General features: G+C 45.2%; 1 protein-coding gene across 1 annotated transcript in view; it reads left to right on the top strand.

Moving 5' to 3' along the window:
- DMD (dystrophin) overlaps positions 1–20856 on the top strand; it is a 4179683-nt gene that overhangs the window by 1925946 nt on the left and 2232881 nt on the right. The window contains exon 42 of the mRNA XM_069757653.1: positions 2778–2972. Coding sequence (XP_069613754.1) covers positions 2778–2972 — 195 coding nt within the window. The remainder of the gene's footprint in view (positions 1–2777; positions 2973–20856) is intronic.

The following is a 20856-nucleotide window of genomic DNA, read 5'->3' as shown; positions in this document are numbered from 1 at the left end:
TCTAGAATATCAAACAGTGTTTCAGATTTCCTCAAATGATAATTACAAAATAGCTATCAATATCTTCTGTGGATATGGAATCATAGGTAAGTTAATAGAAGAAAGAGTTATGCCACACATTGTTCCATTCAGAAAAACATGTCATTAATAGGAACACATGGAGTTATCTCACCATTTAGATGACTCTATTTGTGGTATTGGTGGGTACCAATATTGCAGGCAGGGACGACCAGCAACATGAAAAAAGACCCTGTATGACCCTCAAAAAACTGTGTCGCTTCTCCCTAAGGCCTCAAGACTCCTACCCTTACAAGGGCAGTCCACAGCTCTTCCTGTAATGGTGGCCCTAGAAGTTCCCTTTCTGCCTTACCATTCTTGGAGAATCGCTTTAAACTAAGCATAAAGCTTAAATATCTGTCAGACAAATACACTGAGGAATTGTAATAATAATGAAGAAAATATATAAAATAACACATAATATGACATTTTACTTTGGTGCTTGTTTAGTTAGGAAGTAAAACAAAAATATTGGTTGCTTAATTATATCAGAATTGTCTAATGATAAAGTAGATTATTTCTTACATAGATCAAATGTTAATTGTATTTAAGGAACATCTATTGTTTCCACAAAAATTCTGCAGAAATATATTAACAAAGCGATATATATTGTATAGATGATAGCAGACACATAATAGACCAGTTCTACACTATTACTTCAGTCACACTGTGTATTGTATTAAAAGATGTTATGCGTACAATGAACTGAAGCCACAAACAGACATTAAAGTTACAGCTGAGTGCATCCTATGCACCAAGCAATAGTTTTGAGTGACAGCATACCATATATAATAAGTTAATGTAAAAGTTTCATTAAAATCTCAACATTTCCATTGACATATATGTGGGGTGCTGTTTCATGTCAAAGCATATTATACAATGCAAATCTCAATATTTATTTAAGCATAGACCAAAAAAGAAGCTATTTTAAAGTCAAGTAAATAAGGCAGCACACTGCAGCGCTAGAACATACAAACTTGAAAAACAAAATTTGAACTGCATTACTGCACTAGAAATATGAAAAATGAGAGCGTTTAGCGCATAAAAATGGCCAATTTTATGTGTACCTGGTAGCCCCTTTACGGCATCTCTCTTATACCAGGTCCTACACTTGTCTTACCTCGCTGAGAATAAACGTCTCCATCTGAATGGGTACATGTGAAACCTCTTTCTAGACTAAAATTCTCTCTCTCTGTGGAGGGGTATTGGACCTGCTGTAATTAAAACACCTGTGGCTAGGAGGCGGAGTGCACGATCAGAAGGCTAGAGAATATATTTCAAAAACCTGACCGGCACATCCAAACATAGACTCAGTGTGAACAGGTGCTGAACCTAGAGTCGCCAACTCGTATATAGTTAAGTAAATAAGGCAGCACACTGCAGCGCTAGAACATACAAACTTGAAAAATGAAATTTGAACTGCATTACTGCACTAGAAATATGAAAAATGAGAGCGTTTAGCACATAAAAATGGCCAATTTTATGTGTACCTGGTAGCCCCTTTAAGGCATCTCTCTTATACCAGGTCCTACACTTGCCTTACCTCACTGAGAATAAACGTCTCCATCTGAATGGGTACATGTGAAACCTCTTTCTAGACTAAAATTCTCTCTTTCTGTAGAGGGGTATTGGACCTGCTGTAATTAAAACACCTGTGGCTAGGAGGCGGAGTGCACGATCAGAAGGCTAGAGAATATATTTCAAAAACCTAGCCTTCTGATCGTGCACTCCGCCTCCTAGCCACAGGTGTTTTAATTACAGCAGGTCCAATACCCCTCCACAGAGAGAGAGAATTTTAGTCAAGAAAGAGGTTTCACATGTACCCATTCAGATGGAGACGTTTTTTCTCAGCGAGGTAAGGCAAGTATTGGACCTGGTATAAGAGAGATGCCGTAAAGGGGCTACCAGGTACACATAAAATTGGTCATTTTTATGCGCTAAACGCTCTCATTTTTCATATTTCTAGTGCAGTAATTCAGTTCAAATTTCGTTTTTCAAGTTTGTATGTTCTAGCGCTGCAGTGTGCTGCCTTATTTACTTAACTATATACGAGTTGGCGACTCTAGGTTCAGCACCTGTTCACACTGAGTCTATGTTTGGATGTGCCGGTCAGGTTTTTGAAATATTTTAAAGTCAAGATATTGAGCAAAATATAATATAAAAAATATTAAAAATGCCAGAGAAATAGTAATATTTTAGCATATTTTTATGTCGCCAGTCTTGAATTTTATAAAAGAGTCTGAAGTTTAATAAAGGTTGTTAATAGTGATGAGCGAATATACTCGTTACTCAAGATTTCCCGAGCATGCTCGGGAGTCCTCTGAGTATTTTTTTAGTGCTCGGAGATTTATTTTCATCACCGCAGCTGAATGATTTACATCTGTTAGCTAGCATAAGTACATGTGGGGGTTGCCTGGTTGCTAGGGAATCCCCACATGTAATCAAGCTGGCTAAGAAATGTAAATCATTCAGCTGCTGCAAGGAAAACTAAATCTCCAGGCACTTACAAATGCTCGTTGGACACCCGAGCGTGCTCTGGAAATTTCGAGTAACGAGTATACTCGCTCATCACTAGTCGTTAACAATTTATTAACACTGACTTTATTGTGTGGGTACATTTTTACAATGTGCACCTATAGAACTCTATTTGAATATTGATATACTATTAACACTGTTTGTATATGTACCTAGAAAGTAAATTTGTTATATTTCTATACCAGCAAACTGTTCATGAGGAAAGCACCCGCTCAATGATTGAAGGAATGAAAGTGGATGCCTCTAATGTGCCTTCTACATACCTGCCAGAGATTGCGCGTCTCCTGCAGTCTATCGCTGAGGTGGATCTTCTGCTCAACTCTTCATATCTGAATAAAAAGGACTGTGAAGAACTTGCCAAGCAAGATGAGTGTCTAAAGGTAAAGAAATCTTTAACCTATTACATTAATAATCCTTTTTAAATAAGGAAAATATGCATCATATGGTAAGAATTGTTTTCACCTGTTTACCTAGCCTTGGCATGAACTAGGGGTTTTGGAGAAGGCATCCTTGCACTTACCATTCCTTATGACCTAAGTTTGCTTCCAACATTTAACCATTCACAACTAAAAATCTAAACTACACACAAGATAAAATAAAAAAAACTGCTAAAATATGATCAATTTTGTCAGATAGAGAGCACATATGCACTGATTCATTTAAGTATTTACATCAGAAATCTGGTTTAAAACAATTTGAAAAGTGTTCCAATTTTTGTGAAATGTGAGGTTGCGCAAATATTTTGTAATTTTTAGAATTTTCTTGCCTGTTTCTGCCAGCTCCAACAAAATGGGTGGAACTGTGGTGTGGTGGGATGGGAGTGGGAAGAAATGTAGCGATGCCCATTAATGATGAGCTGTGGCATACATTACATCACAAATCTTACTCCAGTCTGGAGTGTGATTTGTGACAATTCCTACAGAGGTGCATATCACTTTTAAGGGATATTTGAAACACTAAGAAGCATGCACTTCTTCATAAATTGGGTGCCAATGACTTTAACATCTATCAGCAATACTCGAATAAATTACTTCAGTCTTCATGAATAGGGGTCATAGGCTTTATCAAATGTAAATAAGATGTATTAGTACATCACTTTAACTATATCATGGACAAAAGTTAGACTTTTTTTATATTCTGTGATTTTTCCTTTCAAAATTAAACAGTAGCTTTCACCTTAAAAAAGGGATCTGATCAAATAATATGTTCAAAGGCCTCTACCAACTTTATACACAATAGAATACCAATATCACCTATTATATTTCCACATAAAAATAAAAACTGTTACTTTTTAAAGTTTTAAAGCCTAATCCCAGAAAGTATAGTGTGCACTAATCTTTTCTGGCACTGTGTGGAGCTCATGAAATTTACCAGAATTTACTGCACACTACATACAAATGGATGTGGCAATATTGAAATCTCTAATGGTTGTTTCCTAAGATTTTTTTTCTGGCTAAGTGGTTTCAGAACTTTTTCATTTCTATGCAGTCACTTCACTTACATTTGCTTTAATATTCTGCTGGACTCAAAGCATACTTCTACATTATTGCTGTAATAAAGTTGCATTTTAGCTGACCCCACTCTCATCAGTATCCAAGCGGTAATTTTCTTTGAATTGAAAACAGTTGGTGGTTGTGTTTTACGTACCAAGCTGACTGTGTTAAAAGAGTACCAATTCTTATAAATGCAAAATCATACTTCTAAAAGTGTTATACTCAGGACAGCCTCCCAGCAGTGCAACAGACGAGAGACTTTATCACGTAGGGCATGCTATTTATATCACAGCAAATCACCGATTTTTTAAATTCTACTTACTTATTAGGGTCTCTGAAGCAAATTTCTACTTAAAACCTGAAAATTCAGACCTGACTGCTGTTAACCCCAATTTATTTCTTCAACTGCTGGTGGAGCATTAACCTTGCAACCGATCGCACTTGCTGAGTGAGAGTAGCTGCCGTACATAGGATTATACTGTTATACTTATAGACATGCTTGAAGCTCAGCTAAACAGTAGATTATAAACTCAAAATGATTTGTACTAAGGTTAAATCAAGAACTTTCAATTATTCAACCATGACTTTTCTATCTTATTAACTTGTTCATGCTGTTAGGGCAAGCGGAACGCACCAAATAATAAGATAGAATAAGGTGCATTCGAAGCCTGGGGTCCACCGTGCAGAGATGGAACCTGCTGCCAAGTAATGACGGACTATATGGCGGTACAATGAGAATACACACACGGGTAAACTTCACCCTGTGTGAAGGAAGCGAACCCTGTTGCGTCACAAAGCCGCAGTACCGCACGTAACAAAACAAATAATTAATTAGCACGAGAGTGCGAACTGTGCCGTACTGGCGGAAGCCACTAACCACCCTGACTTGGGTTAAAGAAGCGCTCTAATGGCGCATGGCACCGTACTGGCGGTCACAGCAGTAGGCGCTGTTCGTGTGTAAACGCTGTGAGTTCAGCCGGGTGCTAGATTGCAGCCATACACCTTACGCGAACAGTCATACACAAGGGATGGGTTTTTTTAGGAACGACTTGCACTCATCAACACACACGATTACAATTGTACACTAGCGCATGGCCTTGCGGTCATGCGAAGCTTATATAGCTGCAGCATGTATAGGACCTTCCAATAAAGGACCAATAGGAAGCTGCCACAGAAGTTTAGCACCTTCAGGACCTTCCTGGAGGACCAATGAGAACCGCTGCAGCATCTGAGCATGTGACCCTCGATCTCCAATGGGAGATCTCACCCTGGGCATGCTCAGAAGGGAAAAAGCAGGACTTAGTCCCAAAAAGCGTCTGCTCGCCGCTGCCCAGCACTGGCTTCAATGGCAGAAGCAGGAAAAGCAGCAGTAACCCTATGCACAGAGTGAGACTGACCAGGACGCTTGGACCGACATCTCCACTGAGCAGACTCCACTGTGGCTGGAGAAGAATGGGAGACTGCAGCAGGGATGGTTCGAGATTCCCCCTGTGCAGAGGTGGGAACTCGACACCTAACATTACCCCCCCTCCTAGGGCCCCCCTCCTTGGACCTCGCTACACTCGAAGGCAGCAATGAGCTGTGGAGCTCAAATGTGTTCAGCAGGCTCCCAGGACCTGTCCTCTGGGCCATAACCCTTCCAATCCACCAAATAGAATTTTTTGCCACGTACCACCTTGCACCCCAAAATAGCGTTCACCTCGTAATCGTCTGTAGACGAACCCGATGTCCCAGCAGATGACTCGGAAAACCGGGACATGTATACGGGTTTCAAGAGGGACACATGAAAGGTGTCGGTGATACCCAAGCATGGAGGAAGAGCCAGACGGTATACCACAGGGTTAAACTGTTCGAGGACCTTGAAGGGACCCAAGTAGCAAGGTGCAAACTTAGTGGACAAAACACACAGCCTGATGTTACGGGCGGAGAGCCACACTAAGTCGCCAGGAGCAAAGGACGGAGCGGGGTGCTGATGAGCATTGGCGGAGGACCTCATTCTCTCCTTGGAGGCTCGAATGGCATCCTGAGTGTGGTCCCAAATGTCCCGTGCCTCCACAGCCCAGTCTGCCACCCTGGAGTCTGCGGAAGACACAGGCATGGGCACAGAAACACGCAGATGCTGGCCGTAATTTAGGAGGAATGGATTCTGACCGGTGGAGTCGGCTACGGCATTGTTAAGCGCAAACTCTACCCACGGTAGCAAGGATGCCCAGTCATCCTGCCTGGCAGAAACAAAATGTTGTAAATATGTGACCAAGGTCTGGTTGGCCTTCTCTAACAACCCATACGTCTCGGGATGATATGCCGAAGAGAGATTCAACTCAATACTGAGTAGACGACATAGCTCTCTCCAGAATCGAGACGCAAACTGGGGACCCCGGTCACTAACAATTTTGTCTGGCATACCGTGTAGGCAAAAAATATGTTTGATGAACAAAACAGCCAGAGCCCGTGCAGAAGGTAGCCGTGGAAGAGGCACCAAGTGCACCATTTTGGAAAAATGGTCGATGATCACCCAGATAATGGTGCAGCTACGAGACTTGGGTAAGCCCACCACAAAGTCCATCCCGACCATCTCTCAGGGCCTGTCCTCCACCAGTATAGGGTAAAGCAAACCAGCTGGCCGTTGCCGAGGGGACTTGTTCTTGGCACACGAGACACACGCCCGAACATATTCTGCGACATCACGAGCCATATGCGGCCACCAGTATGTCCTCGCCAGTAACTCAGATGTCCTTTTGGAACCAAAATGTCCACCCACCCTGGACGAGTGTGCCCAAGAGAGAACCTCCGGTCGCAAACTGGATGGTACAAAAGTCTTGCCCGGAGGCACAGACTCTAGCGAAACCGGGGCCACAGTTCTCAAGCTCTCGGTGGGGACAATAAGCCGAGGCTCCTCTTCCTCCTCCACAGATGACACAATGGAGCGAGAGAGAGCATCGGCCCGAATGTTCTTCTCCCCAGAAAGAAAATGGAGGGTGAAATGAAACTGGGAGAAGAACAAGGACCATCTGGCCTGGCGAGAATTTCACCGCTGGGCTGTCTGCAGGTACACCAAATTTTTATGATCTGTGAAGACTTGGAAGGGAAAACGAGCTCCCTCCAAGAGATGTCTCCAATCTGAGAAAGCCAACTTCATGGCTAGCAACTCCCTGTCCCCGATGGAATAATTCCTCTCTGCTGGTGAGAAGGTCTTAGAAAAGAAGAAGCAAGGATGCTTCCGACCTTGAGCATCCTTTTGGAAGAGGACTGCTCCAGCACCAACAGATGAGGCATCCACCTCCATCATAAATGGCTTATCTACATCGGGGCGATGTAGGATGGGAGCGCTAGAGAAGTTCTTACTTTGTGAAGTTAAAGGCCTTGGAGACCTCCTGAGACCACAATTTGGGATTTGCCCCCTTCTTGGTGAGGGCAACCGAGGGAGCTACCAAAGTTGAGAAGTGTGGAATGAACTGGCGATAATAATTAATGAACCCCATAAAGCGCTGCACCGCTTTAAGAGAATGGGGTTCCTGCCAGTCCATCACAGCCTGTAGTTTGGCAGGATCCATAGCCAATCCCTGGGCAGAGATGATATAGCCTAGGAAAGGTAAGGACTCCTGCTCGAACATACACTTCTCCAACTTGGCATAGAGGGAGTTTACCCGTTGGAGGTCGAAGAATTTGCAAACATCGCTCCGGTGGGAGTCAATATCTGGAGAGTAGATGAGAATATCATCCAGATAGACTACGACCGAGGTGGAAAGCATATCCCGGAATATGTCGTTCACAAAGTCTTGGAAAACGGCTGGGGCATTACAGAGCCCGAAGGGCATCACCAGATATTCATAGTGCCCATCCCTGGTGTTAAAAGCCGTCTTCCATTCGTCCCCCTCACGAATGCGAATCAGGTTGTAAGCAGCCCGCAGATCTAATTTAGTAAATACCCTTGCTCCCCGAAGCCTATCGAAGAGCTCAGATATCAAGGGCAAAGGATACTTATTCTTAACGGTGATGGCGTTAAGACCCCTGTAGTCTATGCATGGATGGAATTCCCCATTCTTCTTCTGCATGGATAACGGATAGACTCGACCCCGGGGAGGCTCAGCACCAGGCCAGAGATCAATAGGACAGTCATAGGGGCGATGGGGCGGAAGGGTCTCCGCCGCCTTTTTGGAGAACACGTCTGCATAAGACCAGTATTGCTTGGGGAGAGAGGATAGATCTGCGGGTACCTCTGTAGTAGCAACCTGAACGCACTCCCTCTGACACCTACCCCCAGAAGATTCACCCCATCCCAGAATTTTGCATGAGGACCACTCGATATGAGGAGAGTGGTACCATAGCCAAGGTATCCCCAACAGGACCTCATCAATTGCCTCAGGAATGACGAGCAGAGATATAATCTCCTGATGGGATGGCGACATGGACAGAGTAAAAGGGATGGTCTGGTGTGTTATCTGTGAGGGCAGTGTCGACCCATTCACCACTCGTACCGTTACTGGTTGAGCTAGCATAACCAGGGGTATTGCGTGACGTTGGGCGAAGGCAGAAGACATAAAATTGCCCTCCGCCCCAGAATCCACGCAGAGCTTTACCGAGTGGGAGGATGAGCCTATAATAATTGTCCCCTTAAAGGACAATTTGGAGGCAAACGTCGCCGTGTCTAGTGTACCTCCACCTACTACCACTTAACGCTGATGTTTCCTCGACCGCTGGGGACATCTGGTGGCAAGATGTCCTGACTGCTGGCAAATATGACAGACCTTGAGTGCACAAGCGTTCCGGGACTTAGATCCCACTCGTGACACTTCCATGGCCTCATGTGACTCAGGAACCAGGACCGGAGATTCCAGAGGTTTGGCGAAGGTAGGAGCCAGCCGAAACCTCTGCCTACACTGGGCTCGCAATAACCTCCGCTCGTTAAAACGGAGGTCAATACAAGTAGAGACAGTTATTAACTCCTCTAGTGTGGCAGGAATCTCACTAGTGGCTAGAGCGTCCTTCACGTGATCAGCCAGTCCCCTCCAAAATATGGGGATAAGGGCTTTATCCAACCACTCCAGCCCAGAAGCTAAAGTGCGGAAGTGGACGGCAAAATGGCTGACCAAGGACTCGCCCTGAGTTAATGCCAGCAGTTGGAGCGCAGTATCATGGGTGACTTGAGGTCCTAAAAAGACCTGTTTCAGAGTGCCAGGAACAGCGGAGCACTCTGCACCACATGATCACCATGCTCCCACAGCGGCGTAGCCCATTCCAACGCTCTGTCCGACAAGAGAGACACAATAAATCCCACCTTAGCCCGCTCTGTGGGAAAACGTGCAGCCAGGAGCTCGAGGTGAATAGAGCACTGACTCACGAATCCCCTACAAGATTTGCTATCTCCAGAAAATTTTTCTGGCAGCGGGAGGCGAGATAATGTAGGAACAGGTTTGGCAGTGGGCAAAGTTGCTGCAGCCACGCTAGCAGCCTGTACAGCAACTGCGGTAACATCCACAGCTGAGGTTGAGCTCTCGAGAGCCGCCAACCTACCCTCCAGCTGCTCTATATACCGCAAGGATTGCTGTTTGTCTGTCATTACTAGCCTGACCCTGGCCCTAGTGTAATGTTAGGGCTAGCGGAACGCACCAAATAATAAGATAGAATGAGGTGCGTTCGCAGCCCGGGGTCCTACGTGCAGAGATGGAACCTGCTGCCAAGTAATGATGGACTATATGGCGGTACAATGAGAATATACACACGGGTAAACTTCACCCTGTGTGAAGGAGGCGAACCCTGTTGCGTCACAGGGCCGCAGTACCGCATGTAACAAAACTAATAATTAATTAGCACGAGAGTGCAAAATGTGCCGTACTGGCGGACGCCACTAACCACCTTGACTTGGGTTAAAGAAGCACTCTAATGGCGCGTGGCACCATACTGGCGGTCTCAGCAGTAGGCGCTGTTTCGTGTGTAAATGCTGTGAGTTCAGCCGGGCGCTAGATTGCAGCCATACACCTTACGCGAACAGTCATACACAAGGGATGGGTTTTTTAAGGAACGACTTGCACTCACCAACACACACACGATTACAATTGTACACTAGCGCATGGCCGTGCGGTCATGCAAAGCTTATATAGCTGCAGCATGTATAGGACCTTCCAATAAAGGACCAATAGGAAGCTGTCACAGAAGTTTAGCACCTTCAGGACCTTCCTGGAGGACCAATGAGAACCGCTGCAGCATCTGAGCATGTGACCCTCGATCTCCAACGGGAGATCTCACCCTGGGCATGCTCAGAAGGGAAAAAGCAGGACTTTGTTCCAAAAGCGTCTGCTCACCGCTGCCCAGCACTGGCTTCAATGGCAGAAGCAGGAAAAGCAGCAGTAACCCTATGCACAGAGTGAGACTGACCAAGACGCTGGGACCAACATCTCAGCTGAGCAGACTCCACTGCGGCTGGAGAAGAATGGGAGACTGCAGCAGAGATGGTTCGAGATTCCCCCTGTGCAGAGGCGGGAACTCAACACCTAACACATGCCAGTACATATACTTCCTACATACAAATATACATTAATAAATGCAGCATTATTTTTATGAATGTTTTTAATCCCTTAGTGACCAGCAATATATATTTCACTGACCTGAGATATAAGAGCATACTCTAAGATTTCTCGACGGGTGGAAATGCCACATCTGTTAGCAGTACACTATAGCTGACGTCCTGCTGCAACAGCCACTATTCGAGTTGGCACCAACCATGTCCATTTAACCCCTTAGATGCTGCTGTCAATAGTGACTATGGAATCTAGATGGTTAACAGACTGTGCTGGCTCCCTCTTAAACTTCATCGGCACCCTGAGATCATGATTGTGTGGTTATGATGGCTGCCATGGCAATTCATAGCTAAATAATGGCCTTAATGTCTGACAGCTATATGTTTTTATAATGATATTACTATTGGGGAGTTTTCAAAACATAGGTTCCCCAAAGTTACATAAAAAATGAATAGGTTCCTAAAAAAATTTTATGAACTTTTTCTAAAAATAAATAAAATTACAGCTATATTTTTAAACCGTTTACAAAAGTAAAAGAACATTTTCCAAATGGTGCTGATGTAAAAGAGACATGATGTCAGTGTTATTTATTAACTTTCTTTTTGAGTGGTATGACTTTACAGATTAAAAGGCTATTCATTGAACCTTAGGACATTTCTAATTTTTTTTAACATTTTTGTGAAATGTTTGATATTTTTATAGTTAAGCGCAAATGATACTGAATTAAATTTATCATTAATATAAAGCACAATAAGTTCTGAAAAAAATCTCAGAATCACCAGGATATGTTGAAACCTTTCAGTTACTCCTACATAAAATAACACATTTCAGATCTGAAAAGAAATGGCCTGGTGACTAAGGGGTTAAAATATAATTACATAAGAACATTTAATTTGGTGTCGATCATACCGAATGAACCTTACCCTCATTGAATCATTATCCTGGGAAACAAAATATAGGACTAAAATACTAACATTCACACTGATCACTGTGTCTCCTGTACAGTGCTCTAGAGACACAGTGATCAGCATGAATGTTAGTTTTAATTATTATTTGCTACTACCATACTAAGCTAAAGGGAAATGGAAGTATTCTAGACCAAGTATAGGTCTGCTTTCTTCTTCAGTAATTTTTGGGTGTTGAGTATGGTGAAATCATGATTAGTCTATGGCTAAGCTCTCATCGAAGAAAATTGCTTGGACTTTGCTAATAACACTCTGATCAAATTCTGAGCAGATCGGAGGGTGACCAGAGTGTGATCCTATATTCTCATATGTGGATAAGATGTAAAAAAAAGTATCCATTCTGTCTGTCTGTGAGAATCGGACTGCAGTTGGATGTTACCCGAATGTCATCCAATATTTTTCATGGATCTATTAACTTGCATTTCCAACTGCGTTCCTAATTATGAATGTAAATTGAGCATGCAATGTTATTCTTTGGACAGACTTGTTGTGAGGAAAAAATCATGGTTCACGGTCCCAAAAAATAGCATTAGCGAGAGTTTGTTCCTATGTTTTGTAGGACTGAAAATATGGTCCTTTGTATGACCCCTTAGAGTTTTCACTCTAAATGCCATAAAAATCTTCATTTTGTTGACATCACTTTGGATAAATCTAAAATAATAAACTATAGATTCTGTACACAAATATTGTATGTAATAAAATCTGGAGGAAATATTAAGTAGAAAGCTTAGCTAAATATCCATTTTATCACGAGAGAGGCTTCTCAAACTTTTCCAATTGGGCACTCATCCAAAAGACTAAGCCTGGGCCTCTCCGGGCTAATTTGAGATAATATCTGGGCCTCATCGTATGTAGTGAAAGTCCATACTAAAATTAGATATAGTGTATCTCTCAATTTTTCTTGTTTTGGTTCCGAGCCTTGTATAATATTACAATAATGACAAAAATAAGATTATTATGTTGCTAAACTTAAACATACCTGCATCTATAAAAAGGACTTTGCAACATATGACCCCTTATATTATAAAAAATTACTGTGCCAGAAATTTCACTGGAATTGGATGAATTTTGTGATGTTTTTCCTTAAAGAAAAGGCCACACAAATGTTTGTGCTAGCTCATGTATTCGAAATGACACTTATCCTCAGTGTTATTCTTTATCTTATAATATTCTCTACTTGCTTAATGTAGCAAAATGTTATACAGCGTGATTTATTTTTATGCAGTATTGATTGAGTAGATTACAACAGATAACAAAGCTGCTCCAAGTTGATTTAAGCAGAGAAAGAGTTGGCCTAAATATTAATTGAATACAAATAGTGAGAGTATATCAACTTACGTCCCATTCCATTTTTACTGTCAAAAAAATTGCTAAAGCTGTCAATAGCATATAGAGTAGAGTTGAGCGACCTTGACCTTTTTAGAGTCGAGCCGGGTTTTGCGAAACCCGACTATGTCCAAAGTCGGGTCGAGTGAAATCGGCCGATTATGACGTAAAGTCGGGATCGACCGAAACACGAAACCCAATGCAAGTCAATGGGGCAGCATAGTCGGCAGTGAGTGGGGGCCAGGAAAACACCTAGAGTGGCCATTTTAATGTCAAAACCATCCATTCTTCTTAATGAAGCTTGTCAAGCGTAATTTACCTTATAATAATTGGAAGGCATTTGAAATTGGGGGTCATTTGGCTAAAGTTGTGGGGGGTAGGGCTGGTTCAAGTAATTAGTGGGCCCAGGAAATCTGGACCACGTCACGGCAGTGGAGCAGGGAGAGGTAAGTATTTCAACTTTGCAAGTGCTGTGAACCTGAGCAAGCAGGGGGGGCCCACTCGTTGGCATTGGCACTGGCACAGGGCCCCTCAAAGTACAGCGGTGTGTTTGCACGGCGGGGGCGCCTCCCACCGGCAGCAACACTTTTGCGTACTATGAGAGGCCCTGTGCCAGTGACGTCGCCAACTAGTATTCCTCCCCCCACCTGATGAAGGAACCTGCACTTTCATCTGCACCTTCCTCTTTGTCCCCGTGTAAGGTGGTATGGTATGCGGGAAGAGCAACCTGACTTTCAGCAGGGTCACAATGTTGTTGTGTAGCGTGCACGGGGAATGTTGCGTTATGGGTCAATGTACCAGCAGACTCATCTATCACTGGCTGGGCAATGGGCACGATGAAGTGGAAACACAGATATAGGCCCAAAGAAGAAAGTGGGCTAAATGCAGTTCAAAATTGGTAACACAGGAATAACCAGGGGGCATTGCAGTGGAGGACAACTGGAATGAGAGGCTGACACAGAGAGTAGGGCCAAATCAGTAAGTAGTCGAAATGCAGTTCAAAATTGGCAACCGTAGTAAACAGGCGGCACAGCTTTGTTCAGTGGAGGAGAACAGCAAGGAGTGGCAGACACCGATAGTAGGCCCCAAACCAACTAGTACGCCAAATGCAGTTGTTCCATTTAACCACAATTTAATGAGAGCCTGAAGATAGAAGCTCAGGAAAGGCAACCTGGGGAACACCTTGGAGTGTAACACACCATCTCTCTCCACCCCATACCCATTTTGTATGGCCTAATGCAGTGTACTTTTCTACAACTACTAAACGAGAGTCGGAAGACCGAAGCAATGGCAAGGAAACCTGGGGAACACCTTAGAGTGTAACACACCCTCTCTCTACACCCCATACCCAATTTGAAGGCCTAATGCAGTGTAGTTTCCAAGAACTACTAAACGAGAGCCGGAAGATCGAAGCTCAGGAAAGGCAACCTGGGGAACACCTTGGAGTGTAACACACCCTCTCGCTACACCCCATACCCAATTTGAAGGCCTAATGCAGCGTAGTTTCCAACAACTACTAAACGAGAGCCGGAAGATCGAAGCTCAGGAAAGGCAACCTGGGGAACACCTTGGAGTGTAACACACCCTCTCTCTACACCCCATACCCAATTTGAAGGCCTAATGCAGTGTAGTTTCCAAGAACTACTAAACGAGAGCCGGAAGATCGAAGCTCAGGAAAGGCAACCTGGGGAACACCTTGGAGTGTAACACACCCTCTCGCTACACCCCATACCCAATTTGAAGGCCTAATGCAGCGTAGTTTCCAACAACTACTAAACGAGAGCCGGAAGATCGAAGCTCAGGAAAGGCAACCTGGGGAACACCTTGGAGTGGAACACACCATCTCTCTACACCCCATACCCAATTTGAAGGCCTAATGCAGAGTAGTTTCCAAGAACTACTAAACGAGAGCCGGAAGATCGAAGCTCAGGAAAGGCAACCTGGGGAACACCTTGGAGTGTAACACAACGTCTCTCTACACGACGGAAGGGCTGATTCTTAGGAAGGAAGGCTGTTGGAAATAAGCATTGCGCGTCCGAGGGTGATTATATTCTTATTAGGTATATACTCACCCTCGGACGCGCCCTGCTTCTTTATTTGGAATGAATGTTTATTTGCAATGTGGTGTTGACTTTCTCTATTATTTTGGTAATTAATGATTTTATTATTTTCATTATTTTGCATCTTCTCGGCAATAATATAAAGAAGACGCGACAGGACAACACTCGGTGGATGCCATATGTGTGTTTTCAATTTAAAAAAACTTTCAGTTAACTACTTGCAGGAGAAAGTAATTGTAGCTGGTGGCCATTTTTAGTACTGTACCAGATTAGAGTTGTGTGTTTGTTTTTAATGTTAAAATGTCTGCATTTGATATCTCACCAGTATTTTCTTTTTTATAAGCAAAATACTTATTTTTATATTTTCTGATGTTGGTTCCAGGGGTACACGGCCAGCAGTGCCCTGGTCAGTGTAGTAGTAGTTGAAAGAATGGACCGCAGACAGGCATCGAAGGCCTAAAATAATAACACATGGCTGTAGGCAATTTTAAATTGGTTCCAGGGGTACACGGACAGCAGTGGTGTGGTCAGTGGAGGCCTAGTGGAAGGAGTGACCGCAGACAGGCATCGAAGGCCTAAAATAATAACACATGGCTGTAGGCAATTTTAAATTGGTTCCAGGGGTACACGGACAGCAGTGGTGTGGTCAGTGGAGGCCTAGTGGAAGGAGTGACCGCAGACAGGCATCGAAGGCCTAAAATAATAACACATGGCTGTAGGCAATTTTAAATTGGTTCCAGGGGTACACGGGCAGCAGTGACCTGGTCAGTGTAGTAGTAGTTGAAAGAATGGACCGCAGACAGGCATCGAAGGCCTAAAATAAAAAAATTGGGCTGGCTGTAGGCAATTTTAAATTGGTTCCAGGGGTACACGGGCAGCAGTGACCTGGTCAGTGTAGTAGTAGTTGAAAGAATGGACCGCAGACAGGCATCGAAGGCCTAAAATAAAAAAATTGGGCTGGCTGTAGGCAATTTTAAATTGGTTCCAGGGGTACACGGGCAGCAGTGGTGTGGTCAGTGGAGGCCTAGTGGAAGGAGTGACCGCAGACAGGCATCGAAGGCCTAACATAACAAACTTGGGCTGGCTGTAGGCACTTTTAAATTGGTTCCAGGGGTACACGGGCAGCAGTGGTCTGGTCAGTGGAAGTCTAGTGGAAGGAGTGACCGCAGACAGGCATCGAAGGCCTAAAATAATAACACATGGCTGTAGGCAATTTTAAATTGGTTCCAGGGGTACACGGACAGCAGTGGTGTGGTCAGTGGAGGCCTAGTGGAAGGAGTGACCGCAGACAGGCATCGAAGGCCTAAAATAATAACACATGGCTGTAGGCAATTTTAAATTGGTTCCAGGGGTACACGGACAGCAGTGGTGTGGTCAGTGGAGGCCTAGTGGAAGGAGTGACCGCAGACAGGCATCGAAGGCCTAAAATAATAACACATGGCTGTAGGCAATTTTAAATTGGTTCCAGGGGTACACGGACAGCAGTGGTGTGGTCAGTGGAGGCCTAGTGGAAGGAGTGACCGCAGACAGGCATCGAAGGCCTAAAATAATAACACATGGCTGTAGGCAATTTTAAATTGGTTCCAGGGGTACACGGGCAGCAGTGACCTGGTCAGTGTAGTAGTAGTTGAAAGAATGGACCGCAGACAGGCATCGAAGGCCTAAAATAAAAAAATTGGGCTGGCTGTAGGCAATTTTAAATTGGTTCCAGGGGTACACGGGCAGCAGTGACCTGGTCAGTGTAGTAGTAGTTGAAAGAATGGACCGCAGACAGGCATCGAAGGCCTAAAATAAAAAAATTGGGCTGGCTGTAGGCAATTTTAAATTGGTTCCAGGGGTACACGGGCAGCAGTGGTGTGGTCAGTGGAGGCCTAGTGGAAGGAGTGACCGCAGACAGGCATCGAAGGCCTAAAATAATAACACATGGCTGTAGGCAATTTTAAATTGGTTCCAGGGGTACACGGGCAGCAGTGACCTGGTCAGTGTAGTAGTAGTTGAAAGAATGGACCGCAGACAGGCATCGAAGGCCTAAAATAAAAAAATTGGGCTGGCTGTAGGCAATTTTAAATTGGTTCCAGGGGTACACGGGCAGCAGTGACCTGGTCAGTGTAGTAGTAGTTGAAAGAATGGACCGCAGACAGGCATCGAAGGCCTAACATAACAAACTTGGGCTGGCTGTAGGCACTTTTAAATTGGTTCCAGGGGTACACGGGCAGCAGTGGTCTGGTCAGTGGAAGTCTAGTGGAAGGAGTGACCGCAGACAGGCATCGAAGGCCTAAAATAATAACACATGGCTGTAGGCAATTTTAAATTGGTTCCAGGGGTACACGGACAGCAGTGGTGTGGTCAGTGGAGGCCTAGTGGAAGGAGTGACCGCAGACAGGCATCGAAGGCCTAAAATAATAACACATGGCTGTAGGCAATTTTAAATTGGTTCCAGGGGTACACGGGCAGCAGTGACCTGGTCAGTGTAGTAGTAGTTGAAAGAATGGACCGCAGACAGGCATCGAAGGCCTAAAATAAAAAAATTGGGCTGGCTGTAGGCAATTTTAAATTGGTTCCAGGGGTACACGGGCAGCAGTGACCTGGTCAGTGTAGTAGTAGTAGTTGAAAGAATGGACCGCAGACAGGCATCGAAGGCCTAAAATAAAAAAATTGGGCTGGCTGTAGGCAATTTTAAATTGGTTCCAGGGGTACACGGGCAGCAGTGACCTGGTCAGTGTAGTAGTAGTTGAAAGAATGGACCGCAGACAGGCATCGAAGGCCTAAAATAAAAAAATTGGGCTGGCTGTAGGCAATTTTAAATTGGTTCCAGGGGTACACGGGCAGCAGTGACCTGGTCAGTGTAGTAGTAGTTGAAAGAATGGACCGCAGACAGGCATCGAAGGCCTAAAATAAAAAAATTGGGCTGGCTGTAGGCAATTTTAAATTGGTTCCAGGGGTACACGGGCAGCAGTGGTGTGGTCAGTGGAGGCCTAGTGGAAGGAGTGACCGCAGACAGGCATCGAAGGCCTAAAATAATAACACATGGCTGTAGGCACTTTTAAATTGGTTCCAGGGGTACACGGGCAGCAGTGGTCTGGTCAGTGGAAGTCTAGTGGAAGGAGTGACCGCAGACAGGCTTCGAAGGCCTAACATAACAAAATTGGGCTGGCTGTAGGCACTTTAAATTGGTTCCAGGGGTACATGGGCAGCAGTGTATGGTCAGTGGAAGTCTAGTGGAAGGAGTGACGGCAGACAGTCTTCGAAGGCCTAACATAACAAAATTGGGCTGACTGTAGGCACTTTTAAATTGGTTCCAGGGTAACACGGCCAGCAGTGGCCTGGTCAGTGTAGTAGTTGTAGAAAGAAGGGACCGCAGACAGGCTTCGAAGGCCTAACATAACAAAAATGTCAAAACAATGGTATTGTCAGTGCCAGGCATTGAAGGATGTCAGCGGCTAGACTACACATTGGTGAAGCTGTGAGAGATAATTTTGCTAGTGGTAGAGCACTGTTTGAGCTGGGGGGGGGAACTGTCTTGTGGCCGGCGGTACAGGCACAGGGCCCCTCATATTACAACGGTGTGTCTGACGTTGGGTGCGCACCACCACCGCCAGAGACACTTTATTGTACTATGAGGGACCCAGTGGCAGTGCCGTCGACCAAAAGCGGCCACACCCACCTCTTCAGACAAACAGCACTCTCAAGGGTCCAAGCGCAAAGTGGCGATAGCACGGCCCCGTGTGGGGAGTTTGGCCATTTCGTGAGGTGGAAACATGTCGTATGCTGGACAATCAGGTGAAGAAAATTACGAGATTGGAAAAGTCATTCAGAATAGTCCACAGGCAAGACCTTTTCATAGGAAAGCTAGGTGTCAGCCGGGCAGGGTGGGGCAAAAGATTTTGAAATCCAGTTGTGGTTCATTTTAATGAAGGTTAGATCATCTACATTTTGGGTAGCCAGACGAGTCCTTTTTTCTGTTAGTATTGAACCTGCAGCACTGAATACTCTTTCTGATAGGACACTAGCTGCCGGGCAAGCAAGCTCCTGCAATGCATATTCTGCCAATTCTGGCCAGGTGTCTAATTTGGATGCCCAGTAATCAAATGGGAATGACGGTTGAGGGAGAACGTCGATAAGGGATGAAAAATAGTTTGTAACCATACTGGACAAATGTTGTCTCCTGTCACTTTGAATTGATGCTGCAGTACCTGTCCTGTCTGCGGTCATAGAAAAATCACTCCACAACCTGGTCAGAAAACCCCTCTGTCCAACGCCACTTCTGATTTCTGCCCCTCTAACACCTCTGGTCTGCTGGCCCCTGGAGCTCGTGTGAGAACGATCACGGGCGCTGTGTGCAGGGAATGCCAGAAGCAAACGGTCAACAAGAGTTGATTGTTTTGTTGCTAATATTAGTTCCAAGTTCTCATGTGGCATAATATTTTGCAATTTGCCTTTATAGCGAGGATCAAGGAGGCAGGCCAACCAGTAATCGTCATCGTTCATCATTTTTGTAATGCGTGTGTCCCTTTTGAGGATACGCAAGGCATAATCCGCCATGTGGGCCAAAGTTCCCGTTGTCAAATCTGCGGTTGTGCTTGGTTGAGGGGCAGTTGCAGGCAAATCTACGTCACTTGTGTCCCTCAAAAAACCAGAACCCGGCCTTGCCACGCCACCAATTTCCCGTGCCCCCGGGAAAGCTTCCTCATTAAAAATATACTCATCCCCATCATCCTCCTCATCCTCCACCTCCTCTTCGCCCGGTACCTCGTCATGTACACTGCCCTGACCAGACAATCGCTGACTGTCATCAAGGCTTTCCTCTTCCTCTGGTGCAGACGCCTGATCCTTTATGTGCGTCAAACTTTGCATCAGCAGACGCATTAGGGGGATGCTCATGCTTATTATGGCGTTGTCTGCACTAACCAGCCGTGTGCATTCCTCAAAACACTGAAGGACTTGACACATGTCTTGAATCTTCGACCACTGCACACCTGACAACTCCATGTCTGCCATCCTACTGCCTGCCCGTGTATGTGTATCCTCCCACAAAAACATAACAGCCCGCCTCTGTTCGCACAGTCTCTGAAGCATGTGCAGTGTTGAGTTCCACCTTGTTGCAACGTCTATGATTAGGCGATGCTGGGGAAGGTTCAAAGAACGCTGATAGGTCTGCATACGGCTGGAGTGTACAGGCGAACGGCGGATATGTGCGCAAAGTCCACGCACTTTGAGGAGCAGGTCGGATAACCCCGGATAACTTTTCAGGAAGCACTGCACCACCAGGTTTAAGGTGTGAGCCAGGCAAGGAATGTGTTTCAGTTGGGAAAGGGAGATGGCAGCCATGAAATTCCTTCCGTTATCACTCACTACCTTGCCTGCCTCAAGATCTACAGTGCCCAGCCACGACTGCGTTTCTTGCTGCAAGAACTCGGACAGAACTTCCGCGGTGTGTCTATTGTCGCCCAAACACTTCATAGCCAATACAGCCTGCTGACGTATGCCAGTAGCTGCCCCATAATGGGAGACCTGGTGTGCAACAGTGGCAGGTGCGGATGGAGTGTTTGTGCGACTGCGGTCTGTGGACGAGCTCTTGCTTCTGCAGGAGGACGAGGAGGAGGAGGAGGAGGGGGTGCGAACGGCTACAGACAACTGTTTACTAGACCGTGGGCTAGGCAGAACTGTCCCAAACTTGCTGTCCCCTGTGGACCCTGAATCCACCACATTTACCCAGTGTGCCGTGATGGACACGTAACGTCCCTGGCCATGCCTACTGGTCCATGCATCTGTTGTCAGGTGCACCTTTGTGCTCACAGATTGCCTGAGTGCATGGACGATGCGCTCTTTAACATGCTGGTGGAGGGCTGGGATGGCTTTTCTGGAAAAAAAGTGTCGACTGGGTAGCTCGTAGCGTGGTACA

This window comes from Ranitomeya imitator, chromosome 3 (assembly GCF_032444005.1).
Source record: "Ranitomeya imitator isolate aRanImi1 chromosome 3, aRanImi1.pri, whole genome shotgun sequence".
Taxonomy (NCBI): Eukaryota; Metazoa; Chordata; class Amphibia; order Anura; family Dendrobatidae; genus Ranitomeya; species Ranitomeya imitator.
Note: the sequence above shows the minus strand (reverse complement) of the source record. Positions and strands in the feature narration are given on the sequence as shown.